The following is a 26,880-nucleotide window of genomic DNA, read 5'->3' as shown; positions in this document are numbered from 1 at the left end:
TTTACTTTGTTTTCATTTTTAAGGTGTGGAGTTCTAGTGTTTAATATTAGGGGCATTTGGAGAGGCGCTAACTGGCAAGGGAATAAGTGAGCTGAAACCTAAAGAAGAAATCTTCTCAGCATGTGCACATGTGTAAACACATGATACGTAGTAATTGAGACAAGGATGGTGGATGAAGAGACCAGGAGAATACAGATTAAAGAAGAAATGGTTAAGAAGAAAAGAGTGGTGAATGGTGTTGAATTCTATGGAAAGTTCAACTAAAAGAGAAATAAAGGATCCATTTAGTGAAGCAGAGATCACTTATGATCTAAAGGTGTGCTGATGCCAAGCAGTCATTAGTAAGGAGTCAGAATGCAATGGCTTGAGTGAGAATAAAATATAATAAATAGTAATGAAATGCAATGGCACTATGAGAATTTTTCTAAGAGGGATAGAGAGCAAAAATAGTATTTTTATTGAGCTTGAGGTCTAACGATGTTAAAAATTACATGTAATTTTAAACTGATGTGAAGGATATTATTAAAAAAATATTGAATATTCAAAAAGAAAGTGGAGTGATAAATAGTGTGTGATTCTTGGGTGGTGGAGTAGATAGACTCAAATATAGTTAAAATTGGCTTTATTGAAGAGGAAGAAAAACACCTCTGTTGAACAGGAGAGAAGATAAAATGCCTGCGTATATAGAGAGAAAGATGAGGTAATCTGTTAGCTTTTCTTTTTCTGTGATATAGGTCATCCTCTGAGAACAAAGAGAGGGTGTGTAAGAGAGATTTGTTAAGAACGAAGAATATGTGATAAAATCAGTTGCAGAGAATGTGAAAGAATAATGACCTGAAGAAAGCAATAGGACGCCTAGCAGCATTAAAGCGATTTGGTGCTGGTGACAAAGAACTTGTATTGTGGTAAATCTTACCTCTTCCAAAAGCACTTGGCTTCTCAGGTGTTGACAGACAGAAACAGGTAATTTATCTCAAACATAAGATAATGATTTTATTGAACAAGTGGGACCAAAATATGTTCAAGAAAGCTAGTGATTGGCAGAAGAGAACCAAGGTTGACCTGAAAGAAGGTGAAGAAAGAAATATACTGATGGAGTGGAACGAGGTCAAGTTGGAGACAGGGCTGGAGATGTCAATGAGATCAGAGCATTTTCATGTTGGAGAAAGATGGATAAGCAATCTCAAAAGGTAAGAGTATTTGTAGAGGGTGGGAAGTTTTAATAAGACATTTTTTGATATGAAACACTTAAAGGTACGACAAGGACCGAGATGTTCCCATGGGAGGGCTTGGCTGAGGCAGAGTGGAGAAGTCACTTGGGAATGGGGAGAAAGAAAAACTGAGTGACCAGGGTGTAAGTGGATGGTTCACAGAGACATTGATGAATCAGAAGACTGTGATCCATTATTACAAGTCAATATCGATAATGCCTGGGAGCACATAAACCATGATGAGAGGAGGGAAAAGGAATGTTAGAGTCATAAGTAAATGGGGGTGACTTAAGGAAGATGGGATCAGTATGTGATTCTCAGTCATCTGGTACAAACTAACAATAGAGACACATTTGGAAATTTATCATAATATGTTGTCTTTTTAACCCGCAAGTAGGTGACTATGGAAGTCTTTCAAATTACACAGTTATTAATTATAACATGCCAAACTCTACTACACTGTATTACACGTTATAATACACACAACGTAAACTTCGTTCTGGGTGGTGATAGCAACTACCACTAAATACTACTAAGAATTATATATTTTAATTTAGCCAGTAAAGCCTAAAATATACTTTCTATTCTGACACATCTGCAGACTTTTCTACATATCCCATGGTACTCTTGTTCTGTGTAACATCTAATAAAATATGTAATTTGGCTCATTTTTCTTTTCCATTAAGCTTCAGCTTTGATAAAGGGATATTCTTATTAAGCCGCCATTAAATTAATATTTTTTCAGACCTTTTAAACTAAAAAGCCTGTAATTTATGATACAGTTTTCAGAGTACCAAAAGTCATGAGGTATTGAAGCAACATTTTCACTTCTTGGTCAGTATTTTGTGGGAGAGTTAAAACTACAAATTGGCAGTTACGTGAAAACTTCCTGTGTAGTTTTTCACGTATGTTTTGAACAACAAAAGTTTATGTCAGTATCAGAGTGCTTTTTAACCTAGAGTCTTCTCTAGAGGTTCTTATACCGGATTATCTACCTCATAACTAATTCCAACCTACAACAATTTTACATTATTTTAAGTCTCTGATTTTCCTACAAATTTATCTTCAAGTCAGTGAGTATGATTGCTTCCATTTATTTCCTTCTCTTAAGAAGTTAAAAATGTATGTAATGATTAGCATTAATTTGAACTAGTAACTCAGAATGTATTAAATGATAGTTTAGGAAAAAATAGCTTTTGTAAAATTATGTTGCATGCTTATTTCATAAACAATGGCATGGAGTAGGAATCCAGATATCTCTTTAATTTATTAATTTTTTGTTTCTTTGTCTTGAAATTTTCCTGTTTTTTTTTTTCTTTTTTTCATTTTTTTCCAACTACCTAGGCTCTTTCCTCCAGTAAATTTATTTAAAAAGCTATAATTTTCTCATTATTTTGAATTATTGGATCAGTAGATGTTTTCATTATTTGGTTTGGTACATAACAACAAATTAATTTCCAAAGGGAAAGATTTAGATTAACCTGAAGTCCGTGTAAATAAATGTGTTTTCTTGCACGTTGTGCAACTCTATGTGACTGCATTTGACTTAAATTTAGTGATTTTATTGGTGAAAATGTGTATCATTAGTATGTTAGTTCATATTTCTTTGGTTAGTGGTGCAATAAAAATCTTTTAGTATGATTATTGGTGACAAAAAATTTTAGTAATAAAAATGACATTTCTATAATTCAACTTAATTATTTTCCTAGTCTGTGTGAGATTAGAAAGTTGTAACTATTTACTTATACTTTCTTTTAATCCTTTATTAGCTTTATTGTCTCATGTCTTACATTTAACATTTTGACTTATCTGAAATTTGTTTCAGTATTGTAGTGAAATTAGTGATCTAAGTCTATGTAATGCTTCGCTGTGAACCAATAGTCCATCCTTCCAGTGATTATACCACTTTTAAACTTTTCTTAGACCATGCTTATTTAATTACTTTTTCTTAATAACAATAGTCATTTTTCTTCCTCCTTTGGTACAAAAATGTAGTTTAATTGCACCAAATATTTTAATAGCTCATTCTTACAATACCAATATATTCTTCAATTAAATATCATTTTTCTATCATTGAGCAAAGTTTTCAGGAAACAATTTAAGAAAGTATAAAAATTTTTAATTAAAAAATTGTATCCAATTTTTTTCCTGAAATTTCCTGAAATTCTTAAAGTAGCCATGGATGTAGAAAATATCCTATGTATAAAATTATTTGATTTTCAACATTTTAAAATTCTCAAAATTTCACCTTTAAGTTACTTTTATCACGTTCTTTAATTTTCAGTAAAATGAAAAGCAGTGCAAACTTGCCAAAACTGTACCTAAAAGTAATCACTGCAAATCTATTACTTTGCTTTATGTATCAATATTTGTTACATTAAATAGTTAAAGGTGTACTAGAGTATCAATTGGAGAAGGCATTGGCACCGGACTCCAGTACTCTTGCTTGGAAAATCCCATGGACGGAGGAGTTTGGTAGGCTGCAGTCCCTGAGGGTGCTAAGAGTCGGATACGACTGAGCGACTTCACTTTCACTTTTCACTTTCATGCATTGGAGAAGGAAATGGCAACCCACTCCAGCAAGAAGCCTGGAGAATCCCAGGGACGGAGGAGCCTGGTGGGCTGCTGTCTATGGGGTTGCACAGAGTCGGACACGACTGAAGCGACTTAACAGCAGCAGCAGTAGAGTATCAATATATCAATGTGAAATATTAACTTATCTCACAACTCACTTTATTACAAACACATCTGCTAATAACTTTGTTTTTTGTTTTCTGTTTTCCAGCTTAACTCTTAGTAAAGCATAATGGAAAAAAAAATCTATGCTGTATAACTTTTGATGTTTAAAAATTGTAAGATAAATTGCTAAAAGTAGAATTGTTTCAAAGCTTGCATACTTTATGTTTTGTAAATATTGGTAAATATTTTTGTACTCACAATCATTTGCTAATACAAGAATATCTGTTATCTAGTGTTTTCACAGGTAAAAGTTATTTTATTCTTTCAATTAGGCTTTTTTATTTATTAATGAATTTGAAGACAATAATTTTTTTTTCAAATTTTATATTTTACCTTTTTATTTCTTTTGTTCATTTTTGGTGGTTCATTGGCATTGTCTCATTAATTTAGGTGGTCCATGTGCTTGCTTCTGCTTGTGTGTGTATGTGGATAGGTAAATATGACTTGATTAAGTGGGAAAAAGATGGTAGGCAGGCAGACTGAGAGATAAATTGTTATTTTACAATTGTAAGATTTACCTAGTTCCTGAGAGAGTTTTTTCTATATTAAGAACCTTCTGAATAATGGATTATTTCAGTGATACAACAACCTTTATGTCAACTTGATTTGAGATTAAAAAGCTTTAATATTAAATTTAAATAATAAGTTCTTTGTTAATGTCTTTAATCATAGTCTACACATGATTAACATTATTCATTACATAAAAACTATTGAGAGAAAAAAAAAACTATTGAGAAGCAAATATATATATACTTTACTCCTTTCAAAAAATGATTAAAAGAGGAAATGAAATGTATAATCATATTAAAGGAAAATAAAATCATTCTTCTAAATAAGGATTGCAATGTTGGGAGAGAGATTTAGTCTCTCATTTGGTCCCTTTTTTACTCTTCTCATGTTATACCTAAATGTTTACTTATACATCAGAATGAAATAATTTTTCACTGTTTGATCTGATGCAATGACCACTTAACTCTTTTCCTCACATTTGTCTATTGCATAGATACTAAAGAGAAAGGTATCAAGATTGAGCTAAAGGAATCCAAGTCTTTTCAGAAAAAAAAAAAAAGCTTAAGAATATGCAAAACAAAGGTATTGTAAACAAGCAAGAGGTAACCCACACAGAACTGAAATTTCCCAGATCTCAACAGAAGCAAAAAAGACCCAAAACAAATGAGAGAAATGTCGTATCAAGTGAACAGCAAGCAAGACACAAGGAACTGAAATCACCCAGATTTTCTCTCTTTCAGTACAGAAAATGGTTGCTTAGGAAAAAAAGAAAAAGTATAATATTACATTTTGCAATTCACTAGATCTCAGTTCTTGCATTTAGATTACTTCTCTCAAAATCTTTATTAAATTGCCACATTACACTATTTACTTATCTTCAGGACTGTCCTTGATTCTTTTAGGATATTACTGTGGAACTGTTTGTCTCTTAAATAGTCCTTCACTATGTTCATTTCTTCTAAAATTGTACTGATCCAAATCCCAACAGAATTGCATTATTTGTAAGAACTGTTATATGAATTTTATTGCTTCTTTCATGTATTATTTTAAAAATAATTCTTGGTGCAAGTCTTCAATTCAGTTCAGTCTAACTCAGTTCCAACAATTATTTTTTGAATTTGTACTGAGGGCCTGCTCTGGACAAAATGGTACCTATAAAGGTAAAGAAGCAATAATCACTTGACTTCAAAAAACTAACAAGAGTCTATTAGCAGAGAGACAGACTACAGAAAGAAAAAGAATATTTTGGAGGTAAAGTTTTTTAAGACTCAACAATCATTTGGATATTGGAGGTAAAGGTGAGAAATTAGTAGAATAAGATAGCAAGATTCCTAACTTAAGTGACTGAGTAGTTAATCATCTTAACCACCATTAAGAAAAATATTTAATCCAGTAAAAGTCAGATCACGTATGACATTTGAATCATCTCTTAATCAGTTCAGAGGACAACATACATAATGAAATGGGATTTGAAAGGTTGAATCTCTAGAAAGAAGATGGAAATGGGCAAGAAAGACTGATGTGAGTAGATAGGACTACAAATAGAGACGATGTGAATGAAAAGTCTACCATAGAAAAAGGCAACATGTAAGAATTAGCAGAGGAAGACTCAAGAAAGGTACATATGAAATGCATATCCAGATAGGAGAAACTAAACTATGTCTAATAAAGTGTAAGTGGAAAATTATTTCCTTGGATTTTGCAGTTGGGGTTTTTGTTTGATGATGGAGAAAAGCTTACAAGCTACAACTGAAAGTTAAGGGATCGAAAGAAGTTTAGTATAGGAATAAAAAGAGTCCGGAAAGTATTTTTACAATTTTCACTGATAATAGCAACATAATTGAAATGACAATGAAAAGTGGCAGACCTGAGCCAAGACAAGGAATCCCTTATCTCAAAATATTAGATTTTGAGAGATTTGAGCCCATGTATAGACGAATCAGATAAAGTTTATAAAAAAGAGATGATGAAGAAAAGGGCACAAGATAATTTTCTCTTAGATAATAAATGCTCTAAGGGAGACGGGTGGCATGGAATAAATAGGATATGTAAAAGGTTTTGACTTGAATCATAGAGAAATTGCTCATCTTCTGAAATAAAAAGAAGACAATGACAACAGGGTATGAATATATGAATATATATACACACACGTACATACAGATATCGGAGTGGGCAAGTTAAAGACATTCATAGCCTCAACTATTTTGGTAAAATAAGAGAAATATCTTGGTGTTTGGATAGAGCTTCTCCAAGGCTTGATTTTGTTTTGTTTTGTTTTTTAACTATCTGGAGGACTTGGGGCAGAAGTTGACCAAAACTGCTGCTGCTGCTGCTAAGTCACTTCAGTCGTGTCCAACTCTGTGCGACCCCATAGACGGCAGCCCACCAGACTCCCCGTCCTGGGATTCTCCAGGCAAGAACACTGGAGTGGGTTGCCATTTCCTTCTCTGATGCATGAAAGTGAAAAGTGAAAGTCAAGTTGCTCAGTTGTGTCTGACTCTTCGCGACCCCATGGACTGCAGCTTACCAGGCTCCTCCGTCCATGGGATTTTCCAGCCAAGAGTACTGGAGTGGGGTGCCATCACCTTCTCCGTGACCAAACTAAGAGGACTGAATTTAGTATTTTGCTCCCTCATTGCTTAATCTCAAAACCTGAAAGTAAAGTTTGACTCCTCACACTCAAGTAGTGTGTTCAAGCTGACCCGCTTCTCTCTTGGACTGAGATTCATATATTTTCACGGAGATTACTGAGACAGACTCTCAAAAGTCTCACATCTTCCACTTTTCACCTTTCCTTATATTTCAAGCAAAATGATCATGACTTTTTAAACAAAGTTCCTACACAATTTTCTATTGTTCTTAAAGTTAAAAAAAAAAAAATAGTCCTCTCGTCCTACAGACTATCTCTCCATCTCCATCCCCTCCTTTACTGAGCTCCACTAGATTGTATTTCAGTTCCAAGCTTCCTGTCCTTTAAAAGTGTTTACAGAGATTGCCTCTCCAAGTTGAAGACACCCTCTCTCCATCCCCCACGCTTCTCCTACTTTAAGGAATAATGAATTTTTATTTTCCTCAAATTTTAAGTACGATGCCACTTTTTGACAGAAACATTTTCTAACATTATGCTGAAACTTGGTGCATGCCTAATTGCTCAGTTGTGGCTGACTTTTTGCGACCCCATGGACTGTAGCCCGCCAGGCTTCTCTGTCCACGGGATTCTCCAAGCAAGTATTGCCGTGGAGTGGGTTGCCATACCCATCTCCAGGAGATCTTCCCAACCAGGGAATTGAACCCAGGTCTCTCACATTGCAGGGGGATTCTTTACTGTCTGAGCCACAAGGGAAGCCAAAACTTGATGAACATGCTCATATATCTTTATAAAATTTATGACAGCTATTTCTTTCTTGACAAAAGATAATAATGTATTTTGTTACCTCCCTTTTGACTGATATACTGAATGATTGATTGGCTAATAAAATGGATAAGAAAGCTGTGGTACATACACAAAATGGAGTATTACTCAGCCATTAAAAAGAATACATTTGAATCAGTTCTAATGAGGTGGATGAAACTGGAGCCTATTGTACAGAGTGAAGTAAGCTAGAAAGAAAAACACCAATACAGTATACTAATGCATATATATGGAATTTAGAAAGATGGTAACAATAACCCTGTATATGAGACAGCAAAAGAGACACTGATGTATAGAACAGTCATTTGGACTCTGTGGGAGAGGGAGAGGGTGGGATGATTTGGGAGAATGGCATTGAAACATGTATAATATCATATATGAAATGAGTCACCAGTCCAGGTTCGATGCATGATACTGGATGCTTAGGGCTGTTGCACTGGGATGACCCAGAGGGATGGTACATGGAGGGAAAAGGGAGGAGGGTTCAGGATGCGGAACACTTGTATACCTGTGGCAGATTCATGTTGATATATGGCAAAACCAATACAATATTGTAAAGTTAAAAAATAAAATTAAAAAAAATGTTAATGTTCAATGGAATTTATAATTAATATTTTTATTTGCATGACACTATGCTTCCTGGTGGGGCTTCCCTGGTGGCTCAGAGGTTAAAGCGTCTGCCTCCACTGCGGGAAACCTGGGTTTGATTCCTGGGTCGGGAAGATCTCCTGGAGAAGGAAATGGCAACCCACTCCAGTATTCTTGCCTGGAGAATCCCATGGAGGGAAGAGCCTGGTAGGCTACAGTCCACCAGGTAACAAAGAGTTGGACACTACTGAGCGACTTCACTTCACTTCATGCTCCCTGGTAGCTCAGCTGGTAAAGAATCTACCTGCAATGCAGGATACCCAAGTTCAATTTCTGGCTTGGGAAGTTCTCCTGGAGAAGGGATGGTCTACCCACTTCAGTATTCTTGGGCTTCCCTGGTGGCTCAGATGGTAAAGAATCTGCCTGCAATGCGGGAGACCTGGGTTTGATCCCTGGGATTGGAAGACCCCTTGGAGAAGGAAATGGCAACCCACTCCAATATTCTTGCCGGGAGAATCCCTGTGGACAGAGAAGCCTGGCAGGCTACAGTCCATGGGGTCCCAAAGAGGTGGACACAACTGACTGACTAAGCACAGGATATTATTTTCTCCATCTAGATGTATTTCATTTCTGAGTTTACTAGAAGAAAGTATATTTGTGGAGTGCTCAGAGTTAATAATTTATAAAATCATAGGCAAAGGAGGCTCAAAGATGATGGTGAAGGTGGTTCAGGTGACATACCTGGAGCCTCAAGCAGGATAAGAAGTGAGATCAGGAAGAACCTATTAGGGAGGATATTTGAGTATGGAAAAATTAGAGTTCTGAATGTGGCTAAGAAATGGTTTTATTCAGGATGAACACATTCAAGAATTTAAAAAACGAATGATTTCCCTCTGAGAGTGAAACATTTTGGTGTTCAGTTTTATATTTGATGTTTTCTGGGAAATGATGAAGCTTCATCATTGTTTCTGTTTCCTTTAGTGCCACACCACCGATCTACAAAGTGGCAAGTGTTAGCTTGGAGTCTAGGGATCTTGTGTGTGGTCCTGATGATAACACTGCGTGTCTTGCTTGCAAAGTGCAAGTAATTGAGAAAATATCTGTTCTTATTACAATCAGTATGTCAGCAACATGTTTCAATGATTTGAAATCAGGACTGAATTTTACATTGTCTTAATATTTTATCCTAAGGAGAACTAATTACTATCATGATTTTTGCCATAGTATTTTCTAGCAGAGAAGACCAAAACCAAAAAATATCAACTGTTCCCACTCTATCTTCTAAAACTGGTGGTAAGTATTCTCTCTGTTCAGTCTAATTCTAATATTGATTACTGGTCTAAAGAGTTTATTTTCCTGACATCCACAAAACTTTAGTCAATCATGATAGAAAAATATAACTTTATAGTATGTTCAGTTTTTCATTAAGGAAAAATTAATATTGGGCAAAAGAAGAAAGATAATATAGGAGAATGTGAAAATACTCAAAGTGTCATGTGTGTAAGTATTGTCTGTGATTTGATTCTTATTAGGACAAAAAAGTGATTTAAATTATATTGAGGTGAAGATGTGAGAAATGGGTGAAGGATGTCTAAAAGATAGAAAGAAAACAAGTGAAAAGCCAGGGAGTTGTGTCTCTTTAGCAATTTTTCTTTCTCGCTTTCTCTGATGGAGATGATTAGCATTTTTGAAATTACAAGCATTTATATTTTACATTAATATTTATTGTACATCCAGATTCAGTGGCCATGATATAGAAAGTTGTTTTTAGTTTTCTCTCTTTTTCACATATTGCAAGTTTACTCAAATCCTTATCAGTAAATTCAGCACTTATAAAGAAAAAGATATATCTATTCCTAAATGAGCCTGTCTTTCCAGGAAGATGGGATTTTTCCCCTCTGTTATCCTTTTGGGGAAATAATTGCATTTTCATGAACAGGGTTGGATTTTCAGGAAGGATGCATTTGCCAAGAAACAAAGTATCTTTACACACACACACACAAAAAACAGAAGGGTAGGGCTCCTATATCAACCAAAAGCATTGCCCATGAGTATTACCCATGAACTATCTTCTAAGCAGTTAAAAAGGAAAGAAAAATTATGACAATAATGGAGTAATTCAAGCATGGCATGAAAATAATTTGGCTTAGCATTCTCCAAGAATTTAGAGACAAACATTTATGAAAGGAGAAAAGTCAAAGTATAAAAAAGATGGAAGAAAGAACTAATTTCAAGTTTTATTAAAAATAAATTGCCTGAATAAAAAGGGAATGTCCCAATAGATTCAAGAAACAGGAGACTAGACAACACAGCTACTAGTTTTTATTATAATAAGTTATTGTTTTAGAACTTGTTTGATGACTCTTAGAAAAAATAAAATCTATAAATGCCAAATATTAGCCATTTATATGGCTTGTGTTTTTGTTTTTCTTTCATTCACCTGGTTTGAAAATTCAGTTCAGTTCAGTTGCTCAGTCATGTCCAACTCTTTGTGACCCCATGGACAGCAGCACGCCAGGCCTCCCTGTCCATCACCAACTCCCAGAGTTCACTCAAACTCATGTCCACTGAGTCGGTGATGCCATCCAACCATCTCATCCTCTGTCATCCCCTTCTCCTCCTGCCTTCAATCTTTCCCAGCATCTGAGTCTTTTCAAATGAGTCAGTTATTTGCATCACGTGGCCAAAGTATTGGAGTTTCAGCCTCAACATCAGTCCTTTCAATGAATATTCAGGACTGATTTCCCTGAGGATGGACTGGTTGGATCTCCTTGCAGCCCAAGGGACTCTCAAGAGTCTTCTCCAACACCATAGTTCAAAAGCATCAATTCTTCAGCACTCAGCTTTCATTATAGTCCAGCTCTCACATCCATACAAGACTACTGGAAAAACCATAGTTTTGACTAGACAGACCTTTGTTGGCAAAGTAATGTCTCTGCTTTTTAATATGCTGTCTAGGTTGGTCATAACTTTTCTTCTAAGGAGCAAGTGTCTTTTAATTTCATGGCTGCAGTCACCATCTGCAGTGATTTTGGAGCCCGAAAAGATTAAAGTCTCTCACTGTTTTCACTGTTTCCACATCTGTTTGCTATCAAGTGATGGGACCAGATGCCATGATTTTAGTTTTCTGAATGTTGAGTTTTAAGCCAACTTTATCGTGCTTCTCTTCCACATTCATCAACAGACTCTTTAGTTCTTCACATTCTGCCATAAGGGTGGTGTCATCTGCATATCTGTGATTACTGACATTTTCCCCAGAAATCTTGATTCCAGCCTGTGCTTCATCCAGCCCAGCTTTTCTCATGATGTACTCTGCATATAAGTTAAATAAGCAGAGTGACAATATACAGCTTTGCAATACTCCTTTCCCTATTTGGAACCAGTCTGTTGTTCCATGTCCCATTCTAACTGTGGCTTCATGACCTTCATGCAGATTTCTCAGGAGGCAGGTCAGGTGGTCTGGTATTCCCATCTCTTGAAGAATTTTCCACAGCTTGTTGTGATCCACACAGTCAAAGGCTTTGGCATAGTCAATAAAGTAGAAGTAGATATTTTTCTGGATCTCCCTTGCTTTTTCAATGATCGAACAGATGTTGGCAATTTGAAATCTCTGGTTCCTCTGACTTTTCTAAATCCTGCTTGAACATCTGGAAGTTCATGGTTCACATATTGCTGAAGCCTGGCTTAGAGAATGTTGAGCATTACTTTGCTAGCGTGTGAGATGAGTGCAATTGTGCAGTAGTTTGAGCATTTGGTGTTGCCTTTCTTTGGGATTGGAATGAAAACTGACCTTTTCCAGTCCTGTGGCCACTGCTGAGTTTTCCAAATTTGCTGGCATATTGAGTGCAGCATGTTACAGCATCAATTTTCGGGATTTGAAATAGCTCAACTGGAATTCCATCACCTCCAGTAGCTTTGTTTGTAGTGATGTTTCCTAAGTCCCACTTGACTTCACATTCCAGGATGTCTGGAACTAGGTGAGTGATCACACCATTGTGGTTATCTGGATTGTGAAGATTTTTTTTGTATAGTTCTTCTGTGTATTCTTGACACCTCTTCTTAATATCTTCTTCTTCTGTTAGGCTCATACCATTTTTTGTGCTTTATTATGCCCATCTTGCATGAAATGTTCCTTTGGTATCTCTAATTTTCTTGAAGAGATCTCTAGTCTTTCCCATTTTGCTGTTTTCCTCTATTTCTTTGCATTGATCGCTGAAGAAGGCTTTATTATCTCTCCTTGCTATTCTTTGGAACTCTGCATTCAAGTGGGTATATCTTTCCTTTTCTCCTTTTCTCTTCATTGTCTCAAAAATGACAGAATCATCTCCATTCATTTCCAAGGCAAACCATTCAATATCACAGTAATCCAAGTCTACGCCCCAACAAGTAATGCTGAAGAAGCTGAATTTGAACATCTCTATGAAGACCTACAAGACCTTTTAGAACTAACACCCCCCAAAGATGTCCTTTTCATTATAGGGGATTGGAATGCAAAAGTAGGAAGTCAAGAAATACCTGGAGTAGCAGGAAAATTTGGTCTTAGAGTACAGAATGAAACAGGGCAAAGGCTAATAGAGTTTTGCCAAGAGAACCACTGGTCATAGCTAACACCCTCTTCCAAGAACACAAGAAATGACTCTACATATAGACATCACAAGATGGTCAACTCCGAAATCAGAATGACTATGTTCTTTGCAACCAGAGTTGGAGAAGCTCTATACAGTTTGTCAAAACAAGACCAGGAGCTGACTGTGGCTCAGATCATGAACTCCTTATTGCCAAATTCAGACTTAACTTGACGAAAGTAGGGAAAACCACTAGACCATTCAGGTATGACCTAAATCAAATCCCTTACGATTATACAGTGGAATTGAGAAATAGATTCAGGGGATTAAATCTGATAGTGTGCCTGAAGAACTATGGTTAAAGGTTTATGACATTGTACAGGAAGACCATTCCCAAGAAAAAGAAATGCAAAAATGTTATTTGAGAAGGCCTTACAAATAGTTGTGAAAAGAAGAGAAGCAAAAGGCAAAGGAGAAAAGGAAAGATATCCCCATTTGAATGCAGAGTTTGAAAATTAAAAGCAATCAAATAAAAATAATTAAGGACATGCAAATTATGACTCCAGTGGGTTACCATTACACAACCACCCAAATGGATAGAACTTGGAAAGACTGACATTAACAAGCTTTAGAAAGGATGTGGAGTTAACTGTACAGGCACAAATCCCCAATAAGTCTATTCTTAGACACTTAGAAAAGAGAAATGAAGACACATGTCCACATAAGACATGTGAAAAAATATTTCTAGACACTTTTCTTGTAATTCTTATAAGAATTATCAGCAATCCAAATGTAAATCACCAGATAAATGAACTGCCAAAATGTGGGTTAGTCATAGAATGGACTGTTCAGTAATGAAAAGGAATGAAATCCCTATACTCACAACCTGAGTAAAACCCAGAAACACTATGCTGAGTAAGCTAAGAATTGATCAAAAGAATTGATACTGAGTGATTCTGCTTATATGAATTGTTAAAAATATAATCTGTAAAAAATAATTTACAGTTATGCATATCAGATCCCAGGTTGCTTGGGTGAAGTAACAGTGTGGGGCATTAGTTGAAAAGGGACAGAAGTTAGCTTTTGATGTGATGGAAATATTCTAAATTTTAATTGGCGAGGAAGTTACAGAAGTATACTTATTTTTCAAAACTTATCAAATTGTGTACTTCAAAACAGTTTATTTTGTTGTGTGTAAATTATAACTCAAGTTGACTTAAAAATGGCACGTGCCTGTGTACTAAGTTGCTTCAGTCGTGTCCAAGTATTTGTGACACTTTGGACTTAGCCCACCAGGCTCTTCTGTCCATGGGATTCTGCAGGCAAGAAAACTCCAGTGGGTTACTGTGCCCTTCCTTAGGGTATCTTCCCGACCTAGGGATGGGACCCAGGGATCAGGCACTGCAGGTAGATGATGATGATGATTATTATTATTATTATTAGGGTAACCATCCCAGGAAGCCCTAGTGATTCCTTTGCTATTACATAATGCCTTTGTTTGGGGCTTCCTGGGTAGCTCAGTGGTAAAGAATCTGCCTGCCAATGCAGGAGATGCAGGTTCATTCCCTAGGTTGAGAAAATCCCGTGCTGGAAGAAATGGCAACCCACTCTAGTATTCTTGCCTGGGAAATCTCATGGATAGAGGAGCCTGGCAAGTGGGATATGACTGAACACGCAGGCACAGTGCCTTTCTTTGTCATCATGGTTTTGCCTTTAAAATCCATTTTGTCTGATAGAAGTATTGCTTTCCCCATATTCTTATTGTTTATATTTGTATTTTTGGAAATATCTTTTTCCATCCCCTAATTTTCACTTTGTGTCTTTCACCCTGAAATGAGTCTCTTATAGGTAGCATATCATAGTTTCTTTTTTTTTTTTTAATCCAATATGCTTGCTTTTGATCAGAGCATTTAGTTCACTGACATTTAAGTAATAATCATCCAGGTGGCTCAAATGGTAAAGAATCTGCCTGCAATGCAGAGACCGGGGTTTGATCCTTGGATTGAGAAGATCCCCTGGAGGGGAAAATGGCAACCCAATCCAGTTTTCTTGCTTGGAGAATCTCCACAGACAGAGGAGCCTGGAAGGCTGTAGTCCATGGGCTCACAAAGAGTCGGACATTACTGAATGACTAAACATGTTGATATATATGTACTAATAACCATTTACGTCTTTGTTTTCTGGTGGTTGTAGTTCTTTTATAGTCATTTCTTCTTTTGTTTCTCTTTTTGTGGTTTGCTGATTTTCTTTTTTAGTATACCTGATTTATCTTCTTTTTAGTTTTTGTGAATCTGTTGGATGTTTTTAATCTGTGGTTACCAGGGAGTTCAAGTATGTTAACTCACAGTTATATCTACTTGCTTTAAAAGGATAGATATTCAAGTTCAAACACATTATAAAAGATATACATTTTTATATTTACCTCTCCCACATTTTGATGTCCTATTTTATAGCTTCATGATTATCCTTTCACTGTTTCCTGTAGTTACAATCACTTTTGCATTTTTTTTATTCTTTTTTAATCTACATTCTGACTTAAGTGAGCTTAGATTCTTTTATATATTTGCTTTTCCTATTGTGATTTTCCCTTTCCTATAGGTTATTGTTTCTTTTCTATTAAGAAACTGCCCTTCGATATTTCTTTTTGTATATAGGTTTGCTGCTGCTGCTGCTAAGCCGCATCAGTCATGTCCGACTCTGTGCAACTCCATAAATGGCAGCCCACCAGGCTCCTCTGTCCCTGGGATTCTCCAGGCAAGAACACTGGAGTGGGTTGCCATTTCCTTCTCCAATGCATGAAAGTGAAAAGTGAAAGTGAAAAGTGAAAGTGACGTCGCTCCAACTCTTAGTGACCCCATGGACTGCAGCCTACCAGGCTCATCCATCCACGGGATCTCCCAGGCAAGACTACTGAAGTGGTGTGCCATTGCCTTCTCTGTTGTATAGGTTTAGTATCGCTGATTCTTTTGGTCTTCGCTTATTGGAGAAATTCATCATCTTTCCTTCTATTCTAAATGATCATTTTGTTGGGTAAAGTATCCTGGATTCCAAGTTTTTTCCCATTTCTGGACTTTGAATATATCTTGCCACTTCCTTCACATCCACTATTGATAAATTACTGCAGAGCAATTAGTTGACAGTCTTGTGGGAGTCCCCTTGTAACTACCTCTTTGTATTTTTCTTTCTGCCTTTAGAATCCTTTCTTTCAACTTTTGCATTTTAATTTCACATTTCTTGATGATGTGTTTGGGTTGATTGTGTTTGGGACCCTCTGTGCTTCCTGTTTCCTTCTTTAAGTTTGGAAAGTTTTCAGCCATAACTTCTTCAAAACATTTTTGATCCCCTTCTCTCTCTCTTCTCCTTCTGGAAGCCCTATTCTGTGTGGGTTGGCATGTTTTATATTATCCTATAGATCTCATATATTGCTTTTGTTTTGCTTTATTTGTCCTTATATCTGCTGTTCTGATTGAGTTATTTCCATTTTTTCTATGTTCTGGGTCATTTATTCATTCTTTGTGTCATTTAGTTAGTTATTCATTGCTTCTAGATTGCTTTTTATCTCAGTAATTGAGTTATCTACTTTTGATTGGTTCTTCTTTATAGTTCCTAGTTTCTTTTTATAGTGATCTACATTTCTATTGATAGCCTTTCTTAAGTCAGTTAGTATTTTTACTACCACCTTCTTGAACTCAGGGTCTGGTGAATTCTGTTTTATTATTTGTTCTTTCAGGGGATTTCTCTTGTTCTTTTAATTGAGAGTAGTTTCTCTGTCATTTCTTTTTATTGAAATTTCTCTGACTATATTGAATTTAGGAGAAACAGTTGTGTATTGTGGTCTTGAAGGTTGGTTTTCATGTGGCAGCAATCCTGTAAAGACTGTGTTTGTCCAGTGTCTTTGATGTAAGGGCTGCTTTTGATATGGAAGCCAGCTACTTCTATCCTCAGGGTATCCTGGCCACTATCACTTTGCTAGGGTATGTGATTGACATTAGTGGTGTGAGGCGGGACTTCCTCTCTTCTCAGTGGCTGTTGCTGTCTGTCAAGTGCTGGATCTTTTCCCAGTTGCTAGAGTAAAAACCCTGAGGGAAAGACTCGATCAGCCTCCATTGCCCTTGAGTGCATGCCCTGACACAAAGTGGGGTGCTTGCTGAAGCAAGTGTGACCCATGTACTTACAGAAGACCTATGCACAACCTATGGAGGTGTCCATGGCTCCACTCAGAAGTGGCTTGGGCTTGCATCCCTTCCCCTGTTGTGATAATCCCAAATCTAGTGCAAGGCTGTAGTGTGGAGAATGCTGAGGCTAGGGGTCAGGGCACTGTGGCTGCAGGAAGTGAGTTGGCTGTGCTGCTATCGAAGATCTGGGCTGTCTCTGTGGCATTCTTCTCCCAGGCCCTGTCTGCCACAGATCCAGCTCTGAACTGAGGTATGAAGTGGGTGGAACTGGGGTGCTCTCAATTGGGAGAGGAACCGCTGAGTGCTCCTGTGGGTGCTGAGAATTGCTGTCACTGCCCTCACCTGAAACACACCTCAGGCTCATCCAGGCTGCCTCTGTGTAGTTACATCAGGTCCTCCCTCAGTATCTGTCTACTGGGACTCAGCACGAAGCCACTGAACACTCCTGCAGTGCTGCCCTGCAGATTTGCTGACAATGGCTAGCATCGCCCCACCCAGATCACTCTCTAGGCCTCCCAGTCTTTCCCTGCAGAACTAGACAGAGTCTTTTCCCAGGACCTGTTTGGCTGGATATGACACCAAACAATGGTGTGGAGTGAGCAGGACTGGGGTGATCACCTCTTTGTATTGAAATTTGTGGCAATGCAGCAGTCACCCATGCAAGACTCTACCCACACTGACTGTTAGCCAACCAGCACATACACTGTCCTCATAAGTAGAGTCTAGGCTTTTAGAGCCCTCTTTCTGTCCCAGGAGTTTCCCCATCAGGCAATAGGGCTTGTCTCCTACACACAGGATCCAGGACTGGGATGCCCAGACTATGGCTTATTCTGCTTATTCCACAGGGTGAGGGTTCTTTTCTTTCCTTTCAGATCCCTCCCAAGGGTGCAAGGTCCTGAACTGATGCTGTTTTTTTCCCCCATCCTACCAGGTTACAATTTTCTTGCCATTTTAATTGTATGGGAGTTCTGCCAGTTTCCAGTTAGTTTTTCATGAAAATTGCTCCATATGTAGATGTTTTTTTGATGTGTTTGTGTGGGTAGATGAATTTCATGTCCTGCTTCTCTATCATCTTACTCTCCCTCAAGTATATGTTTTTGATGATTTAAAAAATATTATTAAAAATGCAAATTACATGTTTATTAAATAAGGTATAAGTTTTTAAATTTTTTTGCTGAATTTTATTCTGTATATTTAAAATCATTAATAATAAACATTTTTGACAAAAGGGAATAACTCATCAGTTACTTTCAGTGCTTGTATGTTTATATGTTGTTTAGCCTCTTATTTTATTTTTAATATTTATTTATATGGCTGCTCCAGGTTTTAGTTGCAGTATGTGGGATGAAACCCAGGCCCCCTGCATTGGGGGCAAGGAGTATTAGCCACTGGACCACCAGAGAAGTCTCTGGCCTTTTAAATATGCATGTATAATTTTAATCACATCAAGCAATCTTGTAATATTATTTGGAATGCATTTTCCTTATAGGTAAAATTTGATAACAAATTTTAAGTAGAAAAGTATAATACATGAGCTAAATATTATTGTTAGCTATGGTTTGTATAAAATTTGCCCAGGAACATTACAAAAAATGCTCACTTTGCTTTCTACCTAATATTCATCTGTATAACAAGCACAAAGGTATAGTAACTGTGTTAGTAGTAGTGATTCATAGTACAGAGTACACATTAAATGAGTTTATATTTTCTAGAATGTTCCTGTGACCTTTGTTCCACTCACTGGATTGGATTTGGAAATAGTTCTTACCATCTTTTCAGTCAAGCCAGAACCTGGGTGGAAAGCCATGCTGCCTGTGCAGAGCTGAATTCCCACCTTCTAAAGATTGATACTAAGGGAGAGCTGGTAGTATAGACACTTCTGTTTTTGTTGTTGGTGGTGGTGGTGTTATACTGTAACTATATTTGGTTTGAAAGCATTAGTGATTGACACCATAATTTGGGAAAACTGGAGATTCTCAAAAGTATATGATATTTTCTTTCTTTGACTCAATTTTCTTAGGGAGAGATTACAGAAACTCTACTTTTTGAATGTTTAATGCTAGAAGAAAAAAATCACATTAACAAATGAGATATCTTGAGGAAAAAAAATCTTTTTAACACTAAGTAAATGTATGCAAGCCCTTGGGAGAACTCTAACCAATAACCTTTGAAAGGAGTGGATTATAATATGCACACTTTTCTGGTTTATGATTTTTTTCCTAATAGGAAATTTTATCAGTGCTAGAAGCAAAAGGATGGATAGGTCTTCAAATCAGTGAATCCTGGTTATGGGAAGATGGCACCACAGTAAATGAAAACCTGTAAGTACAGTATTTTGATAACTGAACTTTTCTGTATATATAGGGATGTGTGTATGTTATGTGTGTAGGGCACAGAAAAACCAGCTAAGAAAAAGGAAATTATTATGTTTTTTGAAAATCATTCTGTGAGATTTAATTGGGGGAAAATTGCCAGTTCTTTCTAAAAAATTTCACCTTTAGGAACTTTACATTTTTAACTTTACTGGACTCAGGATAAATTTGTGCATAGTTTTAGGCAAGCTTATAAATCTATAGACTTCTGTTGTATTTTTATTATTTGTCATTTGGCTTATAATTCTACTTAAACAGGATAGGATTAGGTATTGTCTAATATTTTCTGTTAAGTTTTAATATTTTGTAATTAAAGACTATTAATCTTCAGAATTTTGTTCTTGTTTTGATTTGTTTAGTTTGTTCTTTTACTGTTTCTTATTTTGTTTTTGCTGATTTTAAGCTTGTGAGTTGGCATTTGTAGATATGACACCTTGCTTTACAATTTTTTTGCAGATTTGAATTCCTGAAAATGGATGATGAGAGTTGTGCATATATTGAAGGAAATTATGTGTATACTGCTAACTGTTTATCTGGGAAATCTTACATCTGTGAGCTTACCATATAGCAGCTGAATTTTGCTAATACATATTGTTGGTGAATTTTAATTAATTAAAAAGTACAAAATATGTTGTTGCTTTTATAAAATGGTATAAATTATTACTAAAGCTTTTTTTTTAACTGCACACAGAATACTTTAGCTAAATTTTTGAATTTTAAATGTATTCTAAGTGAGGAAAATTTATCACCCAAATTCCTTGGGAGCAAGTATTTTCCCTATGATAACTCATATTAATATTTTTAATTTAATAAAGTTAAAAGCACTTTTTATGAACTAAAAAATTTGTAAAATTAGGGATACAAAAATAAAAAGGGCTTCTATATCAGTTAGGGTTCTGGCATGAAATAGACATCATTTAAGATTGTTCAAGAGGTTTACAGTGATGAGGACACTCACCATATTGGTGAGGTTTAATGGAAAAAACAAGAAATAACAAGATTTATAGACCTCTCCTTGGGGGCAAGTCTTGGGGGCAAGCCAGGGTGCTTGTGTTCAAGCACACTCCTTAAGAGCAGAGTCCAGGCTTCCCACAGTCCTTCCATCTGTCCTGGTACTTCTACCATTAGCCACAGGTACTTGTTTCCCCCACAAAAGACTCCAGGACTGTCACACCCAATCTGTGGCCTGACCCATTCAATCCCAAGAGTGGGTCTCCATCAGTATAATCTCTCTTTCCTCTGAGGCCCCTCCAAGGGGCACCAGTCCTGACCCAATCACTTCTCTTCCCTGCCTACCTGATTACTTGTGTATCTTTCTTACAGTTTGGGTATACAGGAGTCCTTTTGCCAGTTTCCAGTTAGGTTTCAGTGCGAATTGTTCCACATGTGGATGTATTTTTGACACATTCGTGAGAGGGCAGGTGAACTTTATGGCCTCTTACTCTGCCATCTTAATCTGAAAAGTGTTAGTCACTCAGTTGTGTCTGACTCTTTGCAACCCCATGGACTCTAGTTCACCAGGCTCCTCTGTTCATAGGATTCTCCAGTCAAGAATACTGGAGTGGGTTGCCATTCCCTTCTCCAGGTCTTGATCTGAACCTCCTTTATTTACTTGGAATATAGCATGACTCCCTTTTGATCTATAAAATTTCTGCTGAAAAGGCAAATAATAATGTTATGAGAGTTCTCTTGTATATAACCAGTTGCTTTTCTCTTGCTGCATTTAGTATTCTCTCTTTGCTTTTAATTTTTGCCACTATAATTATAAGTGTTTTTTTGTGAACCCCTCTGAGTTCCTATTGTTTTGGAACTTCTGTGCTCCTGGACAGGGATATTTGCTCCCTTTTCCAGGTTAGGGAAGTTTTATACTCTTATTTCTTCAAATGAGTTCTCTGCCCCTTTCTATCTCCCACTTCCTTCTGGGTCTTGTTTGTGTACTTGACATTATTCCATAAGTGTCTTAAACTGTCCTAATTTTTGAAATTCTTTTTTCTTTATTCTGTTCAAGTCAAGCAATTTCCACCATTCTCTACCAGTTTGTTCATCTGTTCATCTGGGTCATCTAATCTGTTGCTGATTCCTCCATGTGTATTTTAAAATTTTAACTATTGAAATCTCCAGCTCTGTGTTTCTTCTGATATTTTCTAACTCTTTGCTAAAATCTGTGCTCACCCACTCTTCTCCTGAGTTCACTGAGCATCCCCATGATCATTTCCTTGAATTCTGTTAGGTAGATCAGTTACCTTCACTTTGTTTACTTCTTTTTCTGTGATTTAACCTTGTTCCTTAATTTGAAACATCCTGTCTCCATCATTCTCTCTGATTCTCTCTATTTGTTTCTCAGTGTTAGGTAGTTTGGTCATGTTTCTGGTTCTTGGAGAAGTGATCTTACATAGGAGATGTCTTATGGTTACAGAGCCATATGCTCTAGAGGTGACTCTGTGTGGGATGCATAGGCCAACTAACTACTACTGGGACACTGGTAGATGTGGTTAGTCCCTGTCTTGTTGGTTATGTTTGCAGAAAACATTTTTCCATGTTGTCATATTTTTTTCACTTTTCCAATAGTATCTTTTTGATAGACACAAAGACTTTATTCCCAAGATTTATTGAGACATAATCAACATATAACATTAAGTCAAACATTTTGATTTGATAGATTTATATACTGCAGAATGACTACCATCATTGCATTGACTAGTACCTCTGTCCTATCACAGAGGTACCTTTCTTTTTCATGATAAAACTTTCAAGATATATTTATTAGCAACTTCCAAGAATATACTACAATATTATTACTTTATTCATCATGCCGTACATTAGATCTCTAAAACTTGTTAATCTTACCACTGAAAGTTCATTCAGTTCAGTTCAGTCACTCGGTCATGTTCAACTCTTTGGACTCCATGGACTGCAGCATGCCAGTCTTCCCTGTCCATCACCAGCTCCTGAAGCCTGTTCAAACTCATGTTCATTGAGTCAGTGATGCCATCCAACCATCTCATCCTCTGTTATTCACTTCTCTTCCTGCCTTCAATCTTTCCCAGCATCAGGGTCTTTTCAAATGAGTCAGTTCTTCACATCAGGTAGCCAAAGTATTGGAGTTTCAGCTTCAGCATCAGTTCTTCCAATGAATATTCAGGACTGATTTCCTTTAGAATGGACTGGTTGGATATCCTTGCAACTCAAGGGACTCTCAAGAGTCTCCAACACTGCAGTTCAAAAGCATTAATTCTTCAGCCTTCAGCTTTCTTTATAGACCAACTCTCACATCCATTCAAGATTACTGGAAAAACCATAGCTTTGACTAGACTGACCTTTGTTGACAAACTAATGTCTCTGCTTTTTAATGTGCTGTCTAGGTTGGTCATAGCTTTTCTTCCAAGGAGCAAGCGACTTTTAATTTCATGGCTGTAGTCACCATCTGCAGTGATTTTGGAGCCCAAGAAAATAAAGTCTGTAACAGTTTCCACTGTTTCCCCATCTATTTGCCATGAAGTGATGGGACTGAATGCCATGATTTTAGTTTTCTAAATGTTGAGTTTTAAGCCAACTTTTTCACTTTCCCCTTTCACTTTCATCAAGAGGCTCTTTAGTTCTTCACTTTCTGCCGTAAGGGTGGTGTCATATGTGTCAGTCAGTCAGTTCAGTCATTCAGTTGTGTCCAACTCTTTGCAACACCATGAACCATGCACGCCAGGTCTCCCTGTCCATCACCAACTCCTGGAGTCCACTCAAACCCATGTCCATTGTGTCAGTGATGCCATCCAACCATCTCATCCTCTGTCATCCTCTTCTCCTCCTGCCTTCAATCTTCCCCAGCATCAGGGTCTTTTCAAATGAGTCAGCTCTCTGCATCAGATGGCCATGAAGTGATGGGACTGGATGACATAATCTTAGTTTTCTGAGTTGAGCTGTGAGCCAACTTTTTCACTCTCCTCTTTTACTTCCATCAAGAGGCTCTTTAGTTCTTCTTCATTTTCTGCCATAAGGGTGGTGTCATCTGCATATCTGAGGTTACTGATATTTCTCCTGGCAATCTTGATTCCAGCTTGTGCTTCCTCCAGCCCAGCATTTCTCATGAGGTACTCTGTATATAAGTTAAATAAGCAGGGTGACAATATACAGCCTTGATGTACTCCTTTCCCTATTTGGAACCAGTCTGTTGTTCCATGTCCCATTCTAACTATTGCTTCCTGACCTGCATACAGGTTTCTCAATAGGCAGGTCATCTGTGTATCTGAGGTTATTGATATTTCTCCAAGCAATCTTTATTCCAGCTTGTGCTTCATCCAGACCAACATTTCATTACCTTTGACTAATATTTCCCTACCTCACACCAAGTCACTGGTAACTATCACTTCTCTATCTGTTTCTCAGAATTTGACTTCTCCAGATTCCACACATATTTGATATCAGGTAATATTTGTCTGTGTCTGTCTGACTTATTTCAATATCAAACTGTCTGGTGTTGCTTTCAGAATATGTAGTTTTGTATTTACCATGCCAAATTCTCTCTTATCATTCTTCAGCTTTAGAAGTAAAATGTCCATTCTTGGCTCTTTGCCCTACTGTACAATTTTTAGAAATACCTTGTTTAGTTCTTGAAAAAAATTAATAATTGGATGTTTATTTTAGTTATACTAAGTATAACTAAAATAAACATCCAATTATTAATTTTTGGTTGAGATGGTTGATTGTTAAATGTTTATAACAATTTGGGCAGAGTTTGTGTATTTGTAATGTAAGTAAATATTTCAGTGAATTGGTGATTTAGGTCTTCTTCAGTAATTTTCAATAAAACTTCATAATTCTTTACATAGTAATTGTGTTTATCTTTCATTAGATTTATCCTAGGTATTTAATTTTTCCTTAATGTAAATCACATCATTTTTTAAATTTATACTGGAAGTGAAGCACTCATATAGAAAATAGAACAGCCAATTAATGTATAATGTTTAATTTTCACAAAATAAATATGACTATTTGGGGATACATTGTGTTGCTGCCAGAATATATTTTGAAGTGTTAACTCCCTATTTCCAAATGTGACCTCATTTGGAAATAGATCTTGGTATGTGATCTAGTTAAAGCTAGTTCTTTCTTTAGAGATAAGCCTAGAAAACTGTGCTTAGGGGTCAGCTCTGCTCACAACCTTATTTTGAACTTCTACCTTCCAGACTGTGAAAAACAAAATCTGTTTTTTCAAGATATTCAAGTTGTGCTGCTTTGTTACAGAAGCCCTAGGAAACAAATACTACATTGATGTAACCAGCACCCATATAATTGAATAATATTCCAAGCACCTGAGAAATGCCTCTTGGACACTGTCTCCAGGAATAACTCCTCATCTTCATAACAGCTATCCATTCCACATCATTATTCCTTTTGGGAATAAATCCCCACTATAGTACGTTTTGTCTTAGTTTATAATAGCAGAGATTAGATTTACCTGGTTTTAAACTGTATGAATAAATGGAATCTTATAGAATAAACTATTTTGTGTCACTTTTTTTTCCTCAAAATTGTTTGTGATATTAATCCACAATGACATGAACAGACCGCATAAATAAAAAAGATACCATAAAGAGATATTCAGCCTCAGAAAGAATAGGAAAATATAAATTTAAATAATTCAAGATAATCCTTTCTGTTGGTGAAGGTTTTATTGGTAAGGTATCTCTTACCTCCTTAAACTAAGAAGATGAACTATTATCTTGACCTTTTGTTAAAAATAAATAGCTAGGTTGTAGTTCTTACCCTAGTTTTCATTTCTACAAGTTTGTTTGAGTGCCAAACAGATATTGTTTTCAAAAGGAATAGCAAGTAATTTGTAAAGATATAAGAGAAGTAAGATTTATTTCATTCTGCTGTACTGGCAATGTTTTGAGAAAATTCAAGTTGCATATACTTTTTGAAATTAATCTTAATCTGATGCTTTATTTGCAAAGGAGAAATCTACTACAATGAAACTTCATTTTATTCATATCTGTTTTGAGTGGTTATATTCAAGAAGCATTCATAGGGCAACAGTAAAGATGAGGGAAGGGTCACATTTCAAGTTTGTTATTCACTCAGAACAGTTCAGTTCAGTCACTCATTCACGTCCGACTCTTTGCGACCCCACGAATCACAGCACGCCAGGCCTCCCTGTCCATCACCAACTCCTGGAGTTTACCCAAACTCACGTCCATCGAGTCAGTGATGCCATCCAGCCATCTCATCCTCTGTCGTCCCCTTCTCCTCTTGTCCCCAATCCCTCCCAGCATCAGGGTCTTTTCCAGTGATTCAACTCTTTGCCAGAGGTGGCCAAAGTATTAGTTTCAGCTTAAGCACCAGTCCTTCCAATGAACACCCAGGACTGATCTCCTTTAGGATGGACTGGTTGGAATTCCTTGCAGTCCAAGGGACTCTCAAGAGTCTTCTTCAATACCACAGTTCAAAAGCATCAATTCTTCGGTGCTCAGCTTTCTTCACAGTCCAACTCTCACAACCATACATGACTACTGGAAAAACCATAGCCTTGACTAGATGGACTTTTGTTGGCAAAGTAATTTCTCTGCTTTTAAATATGCTATCTAGGTTGGTCATAACTTTCCTTCCAAGGAGTAAGCATCTTTTAATTTCCTTGCTGCAGTCACCATCTGCAGTGATTTTGGAGCCCAGAAATATAAAGCCTGACACTGTTTCCACTGTTTCTCCATCTATTTCCCATGAAGTGATGGGACCAGATGCCATGGTCGTAGTTTTTTGAATGTTGAGCTTTAAGCCAACTTTTTCACTCTCCTCTTTCACCTTCATCAAGAGGCTTTTTAGTTCCTCTTCACTTTCTGCCATAAGGGTGGTGTAATCTGCATATGTGAGGTTATTGATATTTCTCCCGGCAATCTTGATTCCTGCTTGTGCTTCTTCCAGCCCAGTGTTTCTCATGATGTACTCTGCATATAAGTTAAATAAGCAGGGTGACAATATACAGCCTGCACATAAAATAGGTTTAAACAATTAAATACCTCACTGGGAATATGACATAAATTAGTCACTCATTCATGTCTGACTCTTGTGACCTCATGGACTGTAGCCCACCAGGCTCCTCTGGCAAATATTTTGGAATACATAGCCATTCCCTTCTCCAGACTATCTTTCTGACCCAGGGTTCAAACCTGGGTCTCCCCATTGAAGGCAGATTCTTTACCATCTGAGTCACCAGGGACATGACATACAAGGTAACATATTCACAGGTTCAGGGATGAGGATGTGAATGTCTTTGAGGGCTGTTTATACACTATCTCCAACAGTCTTCCACTCTTG

At 36.8% G+C, this 26,880-nt stretch overlaps 1 protein-coding gene across 6 annotated transcripts; it reads left to right on the top strand.

The window, feature by feature from the left end:
* The first annotated feature begins 849 nt into the window (after positions 1 to 849).
* Positions 850 to 25,019, top strand: LOC106700969 (NKG2-D type II integral membrane protein-like). Of its 6 annotated transcripts, none has more exons than XR_011464273.1 (5): positions 850 to 1,190; positions 9,685 to 9,753; positions 18,913 to 19,064; positions 19,427 to 19,521; positions 20,029 to 25,019. XR_011464273.1 is itself a non-coding variant. In XM_070371092.1 (4 exons), the coding sequence occupies exons 1-4, from the start codon at positions 1,170 to 1,172 to the stop codon at positions 20,138 to 20,140; spliced, it is 297 nt and encodes a 98-aa protein (XP_070227193.1). In that variant the 5' UTR covers positions 850 to 1,169; the 3' UTR covers positions 20,141 to 25,019. The 6 variants fall into 6 exon arrangements, 1 of the variants encoding a protein (XP_070227193.1); XR_011464271.1 differs by having other exon boundaries at positions 15,680 to 19,064; XR_011464272.1 differs by lacking the exon at positions 850 to 1,190 and adding an exon at positions 2,159 to 2,284.
* Positions 25,020 to 26,880: the final 1,861 nt, after the last annotated feature.

Source organism: Bos mutus, chromosome 5 (genome assembly GCF_027580195.1).
Source record: "Bos mutus isolate GX-2022 chromosome 5, NWIPB_WYAK_1.1, whole genome shotgun sequence".
NCBI classification, from domain to species: Eukaryota; Metazoa; Chordata; class Mammalia; order Artiodactyla; family Bovidae; genus Bos; species Bos mutus.
This window is presented reverse-complemented; position numbering and strand designations above follow the sequence as displayed.